At 49.0% G+C, this 16,574-nt stretch overlaps 1 protein-coding gene across 1 annotated transcript in view; it reads left to right on the top strand.

Moving 5' to 3' along the window:
- Positions 1 to 16,574, top strand: part of traf4b (tnf receptor-associated factor 4b) — a 37,508-nt gene that overhangs the window by 13,612 nt on the left and 7,322 nt on the right. The window contains exons 2-4 of the mRNA XM_061248596.1: positions 13,043 to 13,094; positions 14,712 to 14,816; positions 15,509 to 15,670. Coding sequence (XP_061104580.1) covers positions 13,043 to 13,094; positions 14,712 to 14,816; positions 15,509 to 15,670 — 319 coding nt within the window. The remainder of the gene's footprint in view (positions 1 to 13,042; positions 13,095 to 14,711; positions 14,817 to 15,508; positions 15,671 to 16,574) is intronic.

The raw sequence follows: 16,574 nt of genomic DNA, 5'->3' as shown, positions 1-16,574 counted from the left end.
GGTTTACTCTCCTGCCCATATTCTCTGTGGGTGTGTCCACAGTGAGTTATGTCCTTGTGTGTACACAAGGACACACACACACACACACACACACACACACACACATACACACCCACCCTTTTACAGTCTATGGTCACCCAAGCATTATTTCTCTTATCAATGTTTAGTCTTTGTCTAAACTGCAGGGTCTAGGAGTTCTCTACAGTTAGTCGATTGTCAGGAGAGCTGGAGCCACCGGCTTACCTTGGACCGGGGAGAGACAAGGAGAGCAGATGCATCTTAATGAAAAGTTATTTGTGATGGGATTATCCAACAAGCACACCTGCCGCCCTTGAACAGGGTAACTGGGTAATCTATTGCTCATTCTGCCTTTGGTCACTGTGCACTGTGGATTATCTCTATGGGAATATTTCTTGTCGTCAAGGGCGCAACACCTTTTCGCAGAAGGTCTGACGCAGTTCAGAAGCTGCGTGAGACCATGTGTTTGAAGACCATTTAAAGCTCCTTTCACACTTGCCATTCAATTTCTGTCAAAAACTGGTGTTTTGGTGCCAGGCTACAACCTGCTGTCATCAGGATTGGACAGTTGGACACCCCTGCAATACAAGAAATTTGAGCCACAATCTTGCTCTGTAGATTCTGCTCCATCAGCGCAGTGGAATGCTGCTAGGTTACATTACAACTAAGCCATTGGAAACTGTGATGTAATAGGTCATTACTTTTACTCATTGTAAAATCATCAGATCAATCGTTGATAATCTGTAAGATATTTTTAAATGCTTGCATTCACCATGAATTTTAGGAATTATTTCTGCTGCAAGTATTTTAGTCTTATATTTAATCTTAAAACTTTGATCTTGTTTCTATGACTTTTTTATTTATTAATTTTTTTTACTAAGTAAGACAAAATATTGCCTTATTGAAGTGAGACCATTTCAAGATTTGCCAGTGGGTTAAGATAATTATTCTTCTCAAGTAAACCATAACTTAAAACAACCTAATATTTATTACTATTGATTTTAAGTAATTACAAGACAGTTAAATACATTTGTAGTGTCTTTCCCACAAGTGTGGCAGAAAGGCATCATTATTTATTTTTTTTGTTAATTGATGTTGAAACCCAGGGTTAGTAGAACCATGGGATTGTTTGAGCAGCTGTGTTGTCTTCTACGGTCGATTCACTCCGAGCTCACAGATGTAACCTGGCCCCTGCAGTAACGCATGCATCTAATCCCTGCTCAGACTGCACTTGCTAAAGAATTTATCCCTGCACCCATCACCGTCAGACAGGTGAACCCGTATGATTGGCTTGGGTTTCACACCGGCATCAGTGGCCGTGTTCTGAGCATGGGTACGGTCGATTATCACGGGTGTATGAGAATGCTGTAAGATCCATTTCAATTTCACTTTCTGATTGGTTCTGAAATTCCAGTACCGCTGATTGGGCAGGTACGTGCTTGACGCATCCTGTCTCGGTCTCATTGTGGACAACGGCAACTCTTTGACCTGAGAACTGGCCGAATACCGTGCCTGCATCAGGTTCATCTTCAGGACAGAGGCTCTCTGTCAGCAGTGATGGGGGGTTATGGAGCCTGTGTGGTGGGAGTAACCGCACGCAGCTGAGTGCACGAGGTGATGGCTGCCATTTTGGGGGTGAGCCGAATTTGCGTCAAACTCGTGATACCTCGGTGGGAGGGTGCATGTGCCACATAGCACATTGTGAGGAACTGGCTCCACCACACAGCGCAAGGACACTGGATTAGTGAGAGGCAGTGCGGCCCCAGGCTGCCTAGGTTTTCTCTGTCTCGGCCCATCTCTCCTCTCCCTCATTTTGGGGTTTTCCATCCTGTCAGACAGGCGGTTGAGGAGGAATAATTTAAGCCGGGGGCCCAGTGGCTTAAGAATTAGCCGCATTTCCCCCTTTCCTCCTCTCCCTTCCACCGCTGTAGAAAAGCTTTTTCCTGTGTCTGCAGCCCATGGGCTGAGCTTCCCGCAGCAGCTTTTTATGAGCGACACGAAAGATCCAAGAGGCCTTCATCACGAGAACAGCTTCAAACCTGCCTTAATTCGCAGGACGGCCGAGCTGTCTCCATGACACCCTGTCAGAAATACAGACCACAGTCCAGAGGTCATGAGGTGCCCTCTCTAGGTGTTCAGATTACCCCCACCCCTGGCCACTCTAGGCCACAACCGTTACTGTACGGTTTTGAATGTGAAATAAATCGCTCCCTTCATGTTCAAGGTTCTCTTTGAAAGGAATAAGTCATGGTTTTCATTACAGCAAGCCCCGGCTTTTCATGGCTCAAGGGCCGATCGCATGGCGTCAGTCAGGACGTAGGTGTGAGGGAACGTGAAAGGCGAGCAGGGCCGTTGACCTTGGCTGGTGCGCGCTTCATAAAAGAGCGAATCATATCCCACTCGGCGGAATTATCCGGATCCTCCCTCAGCTCTTCGGGCTTCGAGAGGCCGGGCTGTATGAAACCTGGGCTGGCGTGGGCGGTCAGAAACGCGCCTTGCGCGTATGATTAGTAACCTGCTAATGGACCTCCCGGCAGCGTCGAGCCTCGGAAAAGAAGGCTGCCCTGCGCCGGAATTCCTCGGGATTAGTGCGGAGGCGCCGGCCTGCCTTCCCGGCTTCTCCGTCGCCGCTCGGAGCCGCTCGCTCTGGAGAAACACTAAAATTAGAGCTGTCCTCTATAATTAAATGGTGAAATAGAAGGCCAATTGTGCTGGAGATGTCCACTGAAGCCAGGGGTTTCGCTCCGTCAGTCGCTAGAGCCATTGGGGCTGTTGAGATGAAATTGTTCTGTCAGATCCTTATTGATTGTACTTTGGTGATGCTTCAGCTAGATCCTCACTGAACCTTCAATGCTAGATTCCCATTATAATTTGGTGTTCCTTAAGGTCAGCCGTGTGTGTGTGTGTGTGTGTGTGTGTCTGTGTGTGTGTGTGTGTGTGTGTATGTGTGCGTGCGTGTGGGTGAGAGTTTCAGTCACTTGTGTAAGCATTCTCATGTTTGTGTATCTGTGTGTGTTTGCTTGTGTGAGTACAGGCACGAGTAGTGTATTTTTATATTTGTACTGAAGTGATGCAGTTGTACGTGAAGCGTGGGTTGGGTTGTTTCTCACATCTAATAACCCAGCAGGCGTTTTTAGCACCTCCGTGCTGAACAGCTTCTAGGTTTCACACGTGCACGTCGCATGTTGCGCACCAGGGTGTGGATTGGCTGTCCCGACAGGAGCCCTCTTGTTAGATCAAACCCAAACACGACCATAACGTTTTTAAAGAATTTTACACCCACTACTTGGTCTGCTAAGTCTGTGTGTGTGTTAACATCAGTACTAGCACCGCACAAACCAAAAAATGTCAATCTCAATTTATTTTAGTCTTATATTCACTTTAAATCTTGTTTCTCTTACTTTTTTACAAAATGAGGCAAAACTATTGGCAAAACTCATTTCAAGATTTGCCGAAGAAAATTTGTCGAGCAAAAGGTAGCTTGAAACAAGCTAATATTTTCTTCGTTTTATTAGTCTTAAGACTGAAGCGTTTGTTAAGACCGGCGTGTTTGCAGTGCTGTGAGCGCTGCATTCGGCGGTGCAGTGTGCGCTCCGGCCAGGCTCTCAGCTTGAGTAGCGGGAGCTCACCCAGCTCTCCGCTCAGGCCAGCATGAGCTCACCAAATGGAATTGATTCCCTCCTCCTCCCCCCTCCTAAATTCCCAACCATGTGTGGAAAATCCACAGAGGAAATCAGGTAGAAAAACGATCCCGGAGCGCATTAGGAGAGATTTGGCCTTTTATTTATTCATGCCTGTGCCTGGGCGGTGGCTGTTTCTCATGGGCCTGTAGGAGCGGCCGGGCGGCGTTACATGCACGGTCAACTCAAAATCAAAAAGCCAAGCGTCAAGCCAGCGAGTGAGGCCATTTGGGTCCACGAGTTCTGAAGAAGCTTGTGTGACTCGGTCCAGGCGCACCCACGGTAATGCATGGAATCTGCAGACCATGGGCGGGGGAAATGGAGGCGCTGGCCAATGGGAGGGGGAAATTGAGGCTCTGGCCAATGGGAGGCCGGTCGCCGCCGCCCATGTGGTATGTCTGCGTTCCGTCGACAGAGGCTGTTCTCAGCCCTGATGCCCTGGTGGGGGGATGTGCTCAGGGATAGATTGTGGAGGCAGCAGGGCTTAAATCTGTCTCTGGATAACTGTACTGTGCACCCCTCCCCTGGCCTGCTTCTGACCTGAGGCGGGAGCAGCCAGTGCACATCACAGGAGAGCCAAGCTCAAACGGCCTATGGTCAGCAGGGAAAAGGAGTTTTTTGTAAAAGGGCCCTGCGTTGGGGGGTTTTGGCCATCCGTTTGATACTCGCAGACGCACGGCCCTTGGGGCCCCGCTGGACGTTTCAGGTTTCCAACCGCAAGCGATACGCTCTGCATTCGCCCGGCGCTTTACCTCGCGTGTAAAAATCCAGCTGTTTCAACGGTTTGGCGACTGTGCTTGATTTGCAGGCGGGGCAATTGGCCTTCATGAGAGAGCATCTGCTAAGCTAACGTGATGTCATCCAGTAGAACCACAGGCCCAGCTGTTGTAACATGGGAAACTGGGCTTTCACAGCATTGGGGTTGGGAGGGAGTGTATGGGCACATCCACGTGAATACAGTCCGACTGAAAACATTTAGCAGTTTATTCAGAGTGACCCTTTATGTCTGCGATGAGCACGCTAACGGCTCACCTGTGTTTGTGTGGCGGGTCCAACGTGCCTTTTGCAGGAGGGCTGGTATTTCCCTAACCTTTGTGCGAGGCAGCTCACAGATGGTGTGCTCTTTGAAATGTCAGCACAGGGCTGAGTGAACAGAGGAGAAAAGGGATTATTGTTATATAAGCCTGTGGAGTGAAAGTACACCTCTGCACAGGAATAATGTCATGTTTTAATAGCGCCCCACTCCTCCACACACACTGACACTCACGCGCACACACACACACACACACACACACACGTACATGCATGCATGTGCACACGTACACACACACGCACGCACACCGACACACACACCATTTAACCCACAACCAGAAAATCCCTTTAAGATACAGAATCTCAACATGTATGATGTAAAAATACCAAGTACAGTTTTATAAATGAAAGCAAAGCTGTACTTTATAATATCTGTGCCCACCACTCTAATCCAGTAGGGCACACTGCATTCGCTGCTATTGGCTGTCCCTGTGCTGTGATTTATATATGGAAGGGTGGGTGGCCTCTCCCAAGATGCTCCCCTGTAGATCACTTTAAGAGACCCTTGTAGGAGAGTGTACTCTCTGTGCATTAAGTGAATATGTTAATGCTTTAGGCAATGTGGGGTAGGGGGTATACTCATTTGTCTGTTTTTTGTGCTTGCAGTTGGAAGTCTAACTTGTGTTTGTATGCTCTTGAGCTCCCTAAGAATGGGGATAACTGTCTGGCGGTGGCCTCTTAACCAGACCTGTTAATCACAGCGAGGACCGTTACATCCAGCCTGAGCAGTTAAAACACACCGCTTGTCCTCTTGTTTTTCATTAATAAAAAAAGTTCATGAATTGAATTGAAAAACATTTTAAAATCAGAACAACCAATTTCCTTGATTCTCCATGCTGTGAGTTTTCTCAACTTCTATTTTCAAAGTCTCCTCCCTGTCTCTACACCCACCCCACCCCACCCCATCTCTTATGCCAAATTCTCCTGTCCTTTAGGCCTGCTGTACACCAGGCCATTGACTCCCTCCTCATTTGGATAAATGAGCACTTTAGTGTCATTTAGGACTAAGTACTACACCGGCCCACACAATCCCAACAGGTCCTAAGGCATGCTGTGTTATTAGCATTTCTGTCAATGTTGAATGACTGTCAAAGGCATATGTAGCCTGATTAGCAGGGCGGCTTGTAGCGTAGTGGTTAAGGTACATGACTGGGACACGCAAGGTTAGTGGTTCGATCCCCGCTGTAGCTACAATAAGATGTGCACAGCCGTTGAGCCCTTGAGCAAGGCCCTTAACCCTGCATTGCTCCGGGGGAGGATTGTCTCCTGCTTCGTCTAATCAACTGTACATCGCTCTGGATAAGAGTGTCTACCAAATGCCATTAATGTAATGTAGCGGTAGCTAATTCCAGAACTTTCTTTGTACTATCATAAAGCATTTGTCCTTGCGTCTCTGTTTAGATGGCATTTCTTTCTCTGGGGATTTCAGTCACTCAGTCTTATCGTCCATCCGGAATGTTTCAGTTTCTTTTGTCACTGAACAAAAGCACAGTCAAGTTAAGGCCACCTAGTGGAACATCTGGATTGGTCTCTCGCTCCTAAAATACTCACAACATCAGCCCCCCACGTGTGCCACGTGTCTCTGTTTGGCTCAGAGGTGTGTGGCAGGCATTCAGGATAATAAATTTTGAGTCTGGCAGATGGGTTCTGTAATCTCCTCTTCAATTCTAGCTGCCCTGTTACACTGACCGCTCAAGATCCAGACGACCTCATTACCGAGGCCAGGCGGCTTGACGTGTCGGAGCCCTTAGGCGTAAAAGTTAGCCGGCTCTACAGATGGAGAGCAGCTCAACGCACACGCAGGCCTGACAGCTCACGTTTCCTTCAGCCGGCCGTGTTGGTTTCGCCCGGGAGAGGAGTGTGATTGGCCATCACCTGCAGCCCGTGTCGAACGCAGCTGCTCCGGTGTCATTCACGAAATCCTCGGCCTCACCCGACCGTCGCGGAGTGCTCCCGTCGCGTGTCTGATGCGTGAGGTCCAGGTGCCGTACTTTCTTTCTTTTTCACGGCACAAGCTTCTGAAAGGCCCCCCGCGCATCGCAGTTTGTTATTCTTCCGAACGTCTGAAAAGGCGCTTTTAGAAGGGACGCGTCAGTGCCCGCGCGTCGCCCGGAACATTCCGGAAAGGGTTAATCCGCTGAGCGCTAGGCCTGCGAGGTCATGCAGGGAGACGGAGAGGCACTCTGTCAGCCGCAGAGACAGATGGGAAGGGAAAAGTGATTGTGGTTTCACTGAAACTAAGGAAGCAGTAATGTGGGGAGATCTATGTCTTCCCCGCGGTGTTGTGTTCTTTTGGTCACCCCCCCCCCCCCCCCCCCCAACCCCTTTTCTCATTCAGGCTCTGTGAACTTGCCTTCACCTGTCATTCTCGTTCTCACGGTAATAGTCTGTCTGCCGTCCGAAGACTAGCCCCCACAAACCTCTCTGCTGTTATGTCGTTCATTTGAAATGTCGCTTTGAACCAAGTTTGGTGTTGTTTTCTTTTTGAAAGCCTACAAATAGGCTTTCAGTTTTGGTTTGAAGTTCCACCCCCTACTCCAGCCCCACCCAACACCTTTGATCTCCCATCCCAACACAATTCTCTTGGGATTTTTTTGTTATCCTTTATAGCCTGGGAGTTCAAGGTGTATTTTTATTTTTTATTTTTTTAAGCTGAGATTCAACCGACTTTATCTTTGAGTTACAATGAAGGGTAGCATCAGGACACCTCCGGTCACGTGTCATCTAGCAGTGACCTCAACTGTAATATTCAACATGCCGTAATTGCGATGTCGGATGATTCCTCTGTTTAGCGTTCAGTATCATTGGCAATGGAAGAACCTTTAAGATGTTGTGGAAGTGCAACGCACACTTTGGCGGGGCGCAGTTTGTGAAGACCAAATCAAATCAAAATTTCACAAATGTGCTGTACAAAAAGCCCTGGCCTGAATCCCGAGTGGCAAGGGAAAACTCCCTGGTGAAATTTAGGAAGAAGCTTGGGGGGGAGCCCATCCTTCTCTGGTATGGGTTCTAATGACCAACACGATCAATCAGTCAATATTCGCGCTTATGGGATTGAGAGAGGGTACATGAGGCATGAGTGCAGAACACACACACACACACACACACACACACACAGCTGGATTAGGCAGATTAAGGAGCGTCTCCCAAGATGAAATAAAATTGCCTGTGTTCTCCCGACACTCGGAGCCGAGCGCTGCAGGAACACGGAAATCCAGGAATCCCGTTTAGGAAGTGGGGAGGATTTACTGAAAGGTTGCCTTTGTTTCAGGAGTTCAATGGGTTTCACCACCAAAGAGGGGAAACTGGGGGACTGCATGACGGATCTAGATAAGTGCTAAAGGTTTAGTGCAGAGACGGAGACCTTGGGAACAGACAGAAGGAAACGGTAAAAAGAACAGAAGAGATTTTTAAGGCGCATGCAAGAGCCATGCACACATTCTTATTCAGGTTTATGTGCAGCCTTGGTATTGATAGTGAGACCAGTTTTATTCTCTTTGGTTGATTTACTGCAGGCATTTTAGAGTTTGAGGTCTGTACTTGGTGTCCCTGTCTTGAGTGTTCTTCCCAGTTTGGGGTAAGTATTGGAAAAAAAAAAAAAAAATTCTGGAGGTTTTATTTCACACAGGGTGAGCACGTTTAATTCGCCTGGGCTCTAGTCCAGCATACTATGGAAACTGGGATTGGCCAAAATGGTGCCGTCTGGCCCTGGTCAATTTACAGCAGCATGGCTGACCTGCGGTGAAGGAGGGTCAGGGGAGACCGGGGCTTATGTGCAATCATCCCGCACCGCACTCAGACATATTTAGGCCTCCCAATGAATAATAATCTGAGCCACACTTAGATCCACCTCCTCCTTATACCCACCCACTTCCAGAGATATTAAGAAAGTGACATTGCATTATTGTGGCAGCATCATCAATGTCAGTGTGCAAATTGAAGCCTTTTTAATCTGCGCTTAGGGGATTGGGGCTGGGGGGGGTGTAGGCCCGGGCAGTCTAGGGGGGAAAGGGCTGATGAAGCGTAAGCCATTTCACTCACGTGGGAAGTCTGCCCCTAATTAGCACTAAGCAGATTTCACCGCTCGTCTGACCTCGATGTCGCACTGACGCAGACGATACGCCCCCCCCCCCCCCTGCACGAGCAATTAGCGGCCAGGCATTTCCGCCTGTCCCGCGGGCGTTTGCCCCATGACAGTCACGGCCCAACCCAAACCGCGGAGCTCGCTGACACGGAAAGGCTGCCGGAGACTCTTTCCCCCGAGGGCTGGCAGTGATGAACGCAAATCGTAACGTGGCCGAATGGACTTTGCTGCGATGGAGAACTGTGTTTCAGCGCTGCCCACTTCTCTCCTGTGACTGTCCAGTCAGTACTGCTGGCCCCAGAGCAGTCTGCTCATAGTTAGTTTACTCAGAAAAACATTTGTCCATTTGAAGTGCTCTCCTAAGGTTGTTACAGAAATGCAGTAGAAAGCCATACAAACATGGGCTATGAAATTTGAAAGGGCGTAGCGATAACGTACAATCACAACAGAAATATAAAAAGCCGGTTGACGGAATCGGCGGACGCATTGGTCTGCTGTGCTCCAATTCGGCCCTGTGCCAGGCCGTTTGCTGTGGTTTTACGGTCAAGACAACAGTGTGCTTTTCTCCCTGTTCGCTCTGTGAGGTGACGCTGGTTCAGTCACGCTGGCGGCCGTGAGAGGAAGGCGTTGATTTGAAGGCTGCAGGGTGTGACGAGGTCTGGAACAACTGGCTTTTACAGCCAACAAACGTACAGATTGTATTGTACTATCCCTGACCTGCTCTTTTTTCCCCCATTATACGCCAGTTTTTTTCCCTTTATGTGCGTGTGTCACAAAAGGGTGACTGGGATCGGTGAGTGAGGGAGGGGGGAGGGCCAGGCGTCGGGTCGTGTTATTAACACTGTGCTGACCAGCCGGGACTACATCTGAGGCTGGGAGCTGAGTCAACCCCCCGGCAATTCGTAAGGGAGACGGACAGACGGGGAGCCCCCCCTTCCCTCCCCCCCCGTAGGGTGCCCCCGGCTCCGATGTCCCCGTCGTCCTGGAGATCACCTCTGTCTGCCCCTTCACAGGGTCTGGGGGCTTGTATGGGAATCCTACGAGCCGAGGATCAGCAAACAAATGTCTTAACAAGCATTTTAGTCTTGTAATAAATCTTAAGATTACTCTCTCAAGTTGGAAAATAATATTAGACTAAAATACTTGTTGGGAATGCTTTTTTATTTTGCTCTGAAGGCCATTGTATAATAGTCATGTTTGTCATATTAATAGTCATATACTGCCTAACATTAGCTGCAGTCTTATTATTTGAAAGGGCATGTTTCGGGGAATCCAACTTTTGGTTTGGTGCCATCTTTCCAAGAAGTGGGGTTGTGTCAGTTGTTATCGTGTCAACATCTTAACGACTATGTCAGTTTTGCAATGCTTCGATCCTGGAGCATTCCGTCCTGTTGACTCGACCGGTTTGGGCCTTTCTGCTTCCTGCATCATCTGCGTTCCTCTGTTCTTGTTTGGCCGGCCTGCTTTTCGAGTCGCCGGGTTTGAAGCTGTAGCGACGGCAGTCGGTCGGCCATGAAGCACAGCTGAGCTCATGTGGTTGGTCACATGCTCTACCTGACCGTGCGTTCCTGCTGATTAAGAGGTTGGGGGGATGTAAATGGGAGCTCTGTGGTCCTTCTGTCTGTGGGGGGAGCGCTGGCCTCCTTCCTCATTCACCAGCCTTTGATTCCACTAATCTATTTATGGAGTTTGGGCAGAGAGGTCAGCCATTGTCCTTCACTGAAATCCCTACCCATCACCCCCCCCCCCCCCCCCCCCCCGACTCCTGCTTAGACACAGAAGGCTGTCAGGCTCATGGGATGAAACTAAAAACCAGTTATTCCTGTTTTCTTGGAACCGGAGAGCAGCAACTAATTTACATGCGGTTATTTTGGTCGCACACATGAACACACTCACACACACTCATACACACAGACACAGGCAGGCACACACACACACACTTGAGAAAGCATTGAAAAGCAGGCCTTTTGCAGCTACCTGGCTACGGTTGGAGTTTTTGGCCGCAAGCCTTTGTGGCATGAGAGGCTCAGACTATAGCAATAAGTCCTCAGTCCACATTGGTCCCAGAAGCAACAGCAGCATCACACACTCGGGAATCTTTCCCAAAACCATTCTCTGTCTCTCTGCCCTTGTTGTCTCTGTACCCCACCTCCAAACCCACACTGTACCAGCAGCACCGAACTCATCCATTATTTACCTCGGTTAATATTTCATGATGGCATCCATGTTCCAGACGCGTTTCACTTTGCTGGTTGGGGGGGCACATTGATGAGGTGCTCTGCCAGCCTGGCTTGGGGGGGTTAACCCTTGTGATGTTTGGTGGTGGGGGGGGGGGGGTCTGACAGAAAAGGGCCCTGTGTTCCCCCTCCCCAGTAGCCTTTGTCTGGTCTCCGGTGCCGAGCCCTCAGGGGCGATAAGCTCCTGAACACAGCCTCTGAGCCAGACTCAGCACTGATCTCCTCCACCTCCTCTGCCAGGGGGTCAGCCGCTACCCTCCAAACACACAAAAATTTTTCTCCTGTTATTCTTTTACAGGGAGAGGTTCATTTCATATGAGCTGCAGCACTTAAGAATCATTAAAAATGATTCATTGTTTGGGGCTAGAGGAGGTGACCTACACAAGAAATATCCTAACATATGGGGTCATTAATTATGCGTGTGCCCTGGTTTTTAGGACAAGGTGTAATACTGAGTACAAAAAAAGCATTTTCACCTCATTAATTTTGTATATCTAGCAAAATGCATCGAATAATCACAATTGTTTTCTGTTTTAGTTGGTGCACAGATTGTGTTCTCACATTGGACTATTTGCAGTGCTGATCGTGGATATAAATGTAGAGATTATTTGTCATCCAAAGAAAATAAATGTGTTGATTTTATAAATAAATCTAGTTAAGCGTGCCACTAAAATATACGCCTACACAGAGGCCTTACAACGTGATTTCTTTCAGAGGCATTTTAACTGCTTCGAGTCTTACTCAAAGTTCCAGTCATACTTCCTTTCATGTCGGTGGAATTCACAGCATGTCAAAACAGCGTTGTGTGTGATCTTTGCGCGGTTATGATATCTGAATCATTCACTCGATTTCTGTGCCAGTATACAAAATCTGTTGCTCTTCGGTGAGTAAAATCAAAAGAGTGTACGAATATTACTGATATCAAATTCACTGACGGCTTCAGCTATACTTTTCTAAAGATTTATCTTCTGTGGTGCCCTGGATAAGTGTCTGCTAAACCTCATTATATCGCCGTGGTAACTCATGCGCTGTCTGTTTGACAGTGGCTGTGCCAGTTACAGCCTTTTGTGTTCCAACAAGGACATGAGTCAGAATCTTTAAAATGTTGAATCTTTGAGGTTAAAACCCTCTTGGAAAAGAAAAAAATGTTTTGATGTCCCTAATCCACTTTGGTGAAAGAGCGAGATCTGCCGTCACACGGCAGACAAGAGAGGATTTCCTAGGAGCCGCTGGCCCCAACAGTCAGCTGCTCCGCTCCTACGGACAAATAAGAAATCAATGCTCTCAGCGCAACCTTAACCAAAGCAGTGTGGACATTAGCTGCAGTCCAGTTAGTGCTGCTTGATTTAGGGAATGAGGGAAGGGGAGAGGGGAAGGGAGAGAGAGATGAGAGGGGGAGAGAAATGGTGGGAAAGGGAAGGGGTATAAAAAGTGAGAGAAAGGGACGGAGAGAAAAGTAGAGTGTTGAAGAGAGGGAGAGAGTGACGGATAGAGAACCTTTTGTGTATTGATGTTGGCAGAACCAGGTCGGCTGCCATTTTCTTTTTCCAGTAGTCAAAGCTGTAATTGTGGAAATGTGGAAGTAAATTCATAAACAGGGAGAGGGGGGAGGAAAGGGAAAAAGTGTTAAACCAATGGTCCAGAGAAGGTCATCCAGTCAGCGGAGCAGGGTGGGCCTGGTTTATGAGGAGGAGGTGGAGTTCACCTCCACTCAGAGCCATAGTGAACTCCTGCTGGTTAGAAGGATCTCCAGGTGAACACATTTTCCCCATAAACGCCTGATTTAATGCCGTTTTAATGTGCATTACTTTTGTTTTGTGGCACTAACCAGGAGTGAACTGAGTTCAGTCTGTGCTAGTGTTTTGATTGTAGTGCTCTTCCTACAGTTGCTGTAATATGTAACGCGTCCTCTCTCTGTTGTGTTTCTACAGTGAGGGTGTCTTTAAGTGTCCAGAGGACCAGCTGCCCTTGGACTATGCCAAGGTAAGAACAGCGACTCTTCTGCCTGCCTGCCTGTCTCTCTCACATGCACACATACACACGCACCCGCACACGCTCACTTCCTCGCTCGTGTCCGACAGCACCGCAGGACGGCAGGTGTTGGAGAGTGTATCGCGGTACTGTGCCCCCTCATGAGGACTCCCATTGATACTATTTGGCTCCACATTTATTCAGGAAGTCCACCCCCACACTGCAAAGCCCCTTCCCCTTGAGACCGGTGCTTTCATCTCCGGACACGTCCCAGAGCCTCTCCCATGAACCCCGTCCCCCCCAGCTCCGAGCTCCGCGGACCGCTCCAGATGTCCGCTTCTCCGGCCCCGCCCACCAGCGCGCTCTGAGAGAGAGCGAGAGAGAGCTCCTCCCCCTGCCCCCGCCCACAGAACGGCGCTAATTAAGCAGCGCCGGGGAACGGAGCCACAGTGGGCTCTGTGTGGGGGTAGCCAGGGCAGGATGACTCACCGTGGGCTGACTGAACTGCACAGACAGCGCTGGAGCCAGGCAGTCATAGAGCATTTGTACACACTCCGTACACACAGCTGTTTATTTCCCCTTCAGACATTTGGCTGCTAATATGGAATGAAGGCCGGATCTTTCCTAACCCCTCCCCCCCCCCCCCCCTTAGCTGGAAAACCAAAAACTAGACTAGTGTATGCAATACGCTGCTTAGCTGCACAAATAAAAGGCTCTCTCAGATCTTTGATGATTTCATTAGAAGGACAAGTACTGTACCACAAGAGCATTGGGCTGATCCACTAACAACCGAATGACTTCTATCATTAAGTCACGTCCCTGTGCTCTGTTCCAAAATTACACGTGGTTTAGCACTGAGCCGCTCCAGAAAAGGGCTCCCAAGTCCCTGTAATTAAACTCTTTGGCTTGTTTTCCATCTTTACTCCTAAACCTGATTTTGGGAGGGAGAAATGCAGAAAACAGGCTGACTGGCTCCCTTCGGAATGAAGCTGCATTCTTGTGAAAGCACTCACAGTGGTGGTGAAGGCACAGACTTTCCGGGATAATCCGTCACAATCGTTACGTTAATATGCACCTCAGGTTAACGTCTGTTCACTGAGACGTTTGGAGCATTCATGCCATATGCTTATCTAAACTGCAGGCACTGTGCTCTTGTTTACTGTAATCAAAACTTTTGGTTGGTCTGAGGTCACTCATTTGCGGCCTTGTTATGCAAACGGTTTCACCCTGGTGTTGTTTTTTTGCTCACATACGCATCATATCAGATTTGGTCTCATTTTGTTCAGACATGCTCTTTTCCTTTTAATGCCTAAGGCTAATATTTGGCAAGCACTCCAAGCTGTGTTGTGTAAATGAAGTGCATTATCAGAATGATTCATGATGGGGGTATTCCGTGAAGCACGTGGTGCTTACAATCCCTAATTTGCCTATTGTGAAATGTGCTATAAAACAACAGTCATTGATTGATTTATTATTGCTGTCTTTTATCATTTTAATGTTACTGAGCACTATTGTTAAAATAATAAATAAATAAATAAATAAAGAGCTCTCAGCATAGAGGGGCTAGGCTAGGCTAGGCTAACTAGGCTAGGCTAAGCTAACCCGCAGTCCCCATGGCTGCTCCTGCAGATCTACCCTGACCCGGAGCTGGAGCAGCAGATCCTGGCCCTGTCCATCCGCTGCATCCACAGCGAGGAGGGCTGCCGCTGGACGGGCCAGATGAAGCAGCTACAGGTACTGCACTGTGCCCGGGGCCTCGCTGCGGGCTGGAGGCCTGTGTGGGCCGGGGGCCTGTGTGGGCCGGGGGCCTGTGTGGGCCGGAGTCACGGCATGCCGTGGACCGCCGAGGACGGCTGCTATCACAACGCTGAAGAAGAACCCACGCGCTGCTGAAGAAGAACCCACACGCTGCTGAAGAAGAACCCACGCGCTGCTGAAGAAGAACCCACACGCTGCTGAAGAAGAACCCACGCGCTGCTGTAGAAGTTGGGTTCTTCAGCGTTGTGATCTCAGCCATCCCGGTGTGGTCTACAGTATGTCCGCAGTCCTCAGGCCTCCTATGTCCGCCTTGTCTTATCTCTTCGCCCGTGATCCTTTGTATGGTTGTGTATGATTGCCAATCAGGTCATAATGTTTCCTGTGTTAGAGGTGTGGCCTCTGACGGAGAATTCTGCCTTTGCTGGCCTGGGTGTCATATCTCTTTACCCATGATCCTTTGTGTGGTTGAGTATGATTGCCAATCAGGTCATAATGTTTCCCGTGTTAGAGGTGTGGCCTCTGACGGAGAATTCTGCCTTTGCTGGCCTGGGTGTCATATCTCTTTACCCATGATCCTTTGTGTGGTTGAGTATGATTGCCAATCAGGTCATAATGTTTCCTGTGTTAGAGGTGTGGTCTCTGACTCTCTCTCCCTCTCTCTCTTCCAGGGCCACTTCTCCACCTGCGCCTTCAACGTCATCCCCTGCCCTAACCGCTGCTCGGCCAAGCTGACGCGCCGCGACCTGCCCGACCACCTCCAGTACGACTGCGTCAAGCGCAAGGTCAAATGCGAGTTCTGCGGCAACGAGTTCACGGGCGAGGCCTACGAGGTGAGCGTCCGCGTCGCAGGAGAGCGCAGACACCGTCTGCATTTTCACGTTTACATTTCAACGTTTAGCAGACACATTTATCTCCACTGACTCACAAAGGGTTTTAGGCAACAAGCAGAACAGATGCCAGGCCATCCATACTGATAACAGTTGTCTGTACATTACCTTACAAAATAACATTGTGTACCCTGTTCACTGCAAGAGGGAGGTTTAAGATGTCTGCTCTGTATACAGTGTTAGATGTAGCGTAGATATGCCAATAATAAACATGACGAGTTCAGCGTTAGTTGAGCCAAGATGCAGAGTAAGCAGGTGTGTTTTTAGTCTGCGGCCGAAGACGGACAGCAGCTGTCTTCAAGACGGAACACTGTTTGTAATATCTATGAAGAATATCACAATTAGCCCATTTTCTTAATCCAAACACGGTCATTTAGCCTGGAGGAGAGTAGCCTAGGAATGGCGGAAGGGCTAAATCAGTGTCCTTTGTGCTACTGAGGTGTACCCTGAGTAGTTTGGTGCAGGAGCGTAGAGTGAGAGAGAGGAACCAAGGGAGTACATGTGTGCTGTTCCAACCACCCGGGCACCTTCAGGGCACTGACAGTAATGAGGAAACTGTGGGAGAATAGCCTGGTATGGGGGGTGCTCTGTGTCCTTTGTGTTGCTGAGGTGTAGGCTGGGTAGAGAGTCAGAGAGGAACCTGGGAGTACATGTCTCATCCACAACACTCTTTTGTGTCGCGGTGTGCTGCTCTAATCACCCGGGCACCTTCAGGGCACCGACAGTAATGAGGAAACTCAGCAGGCCCACTGCTGCACACTCTTATGAAAACGCTGCCTCCGGCCGCACGGCGTTTCATGTGTATCAATTAAGTGCTGCATAGCGTGGATGCACCGGTCTTTAATGA

Source organism: Conger conger, chromosome 7 (genome assembly GCF_963514075.1).
Source record: "Conger conger chromosome 7, fConCon1.1, whole genome shotgun sequence".
NCBI lineage: Eukaryota > Metazoa > Chordata > Actinopteri > Anguilliformes > Congridae > Conger > Conger conger.
The sequence above is the reverse complement of the archived record's forward strand: the minus strand, read 5'-3'. Positions and strand labels throughout refer to the sequence as shown.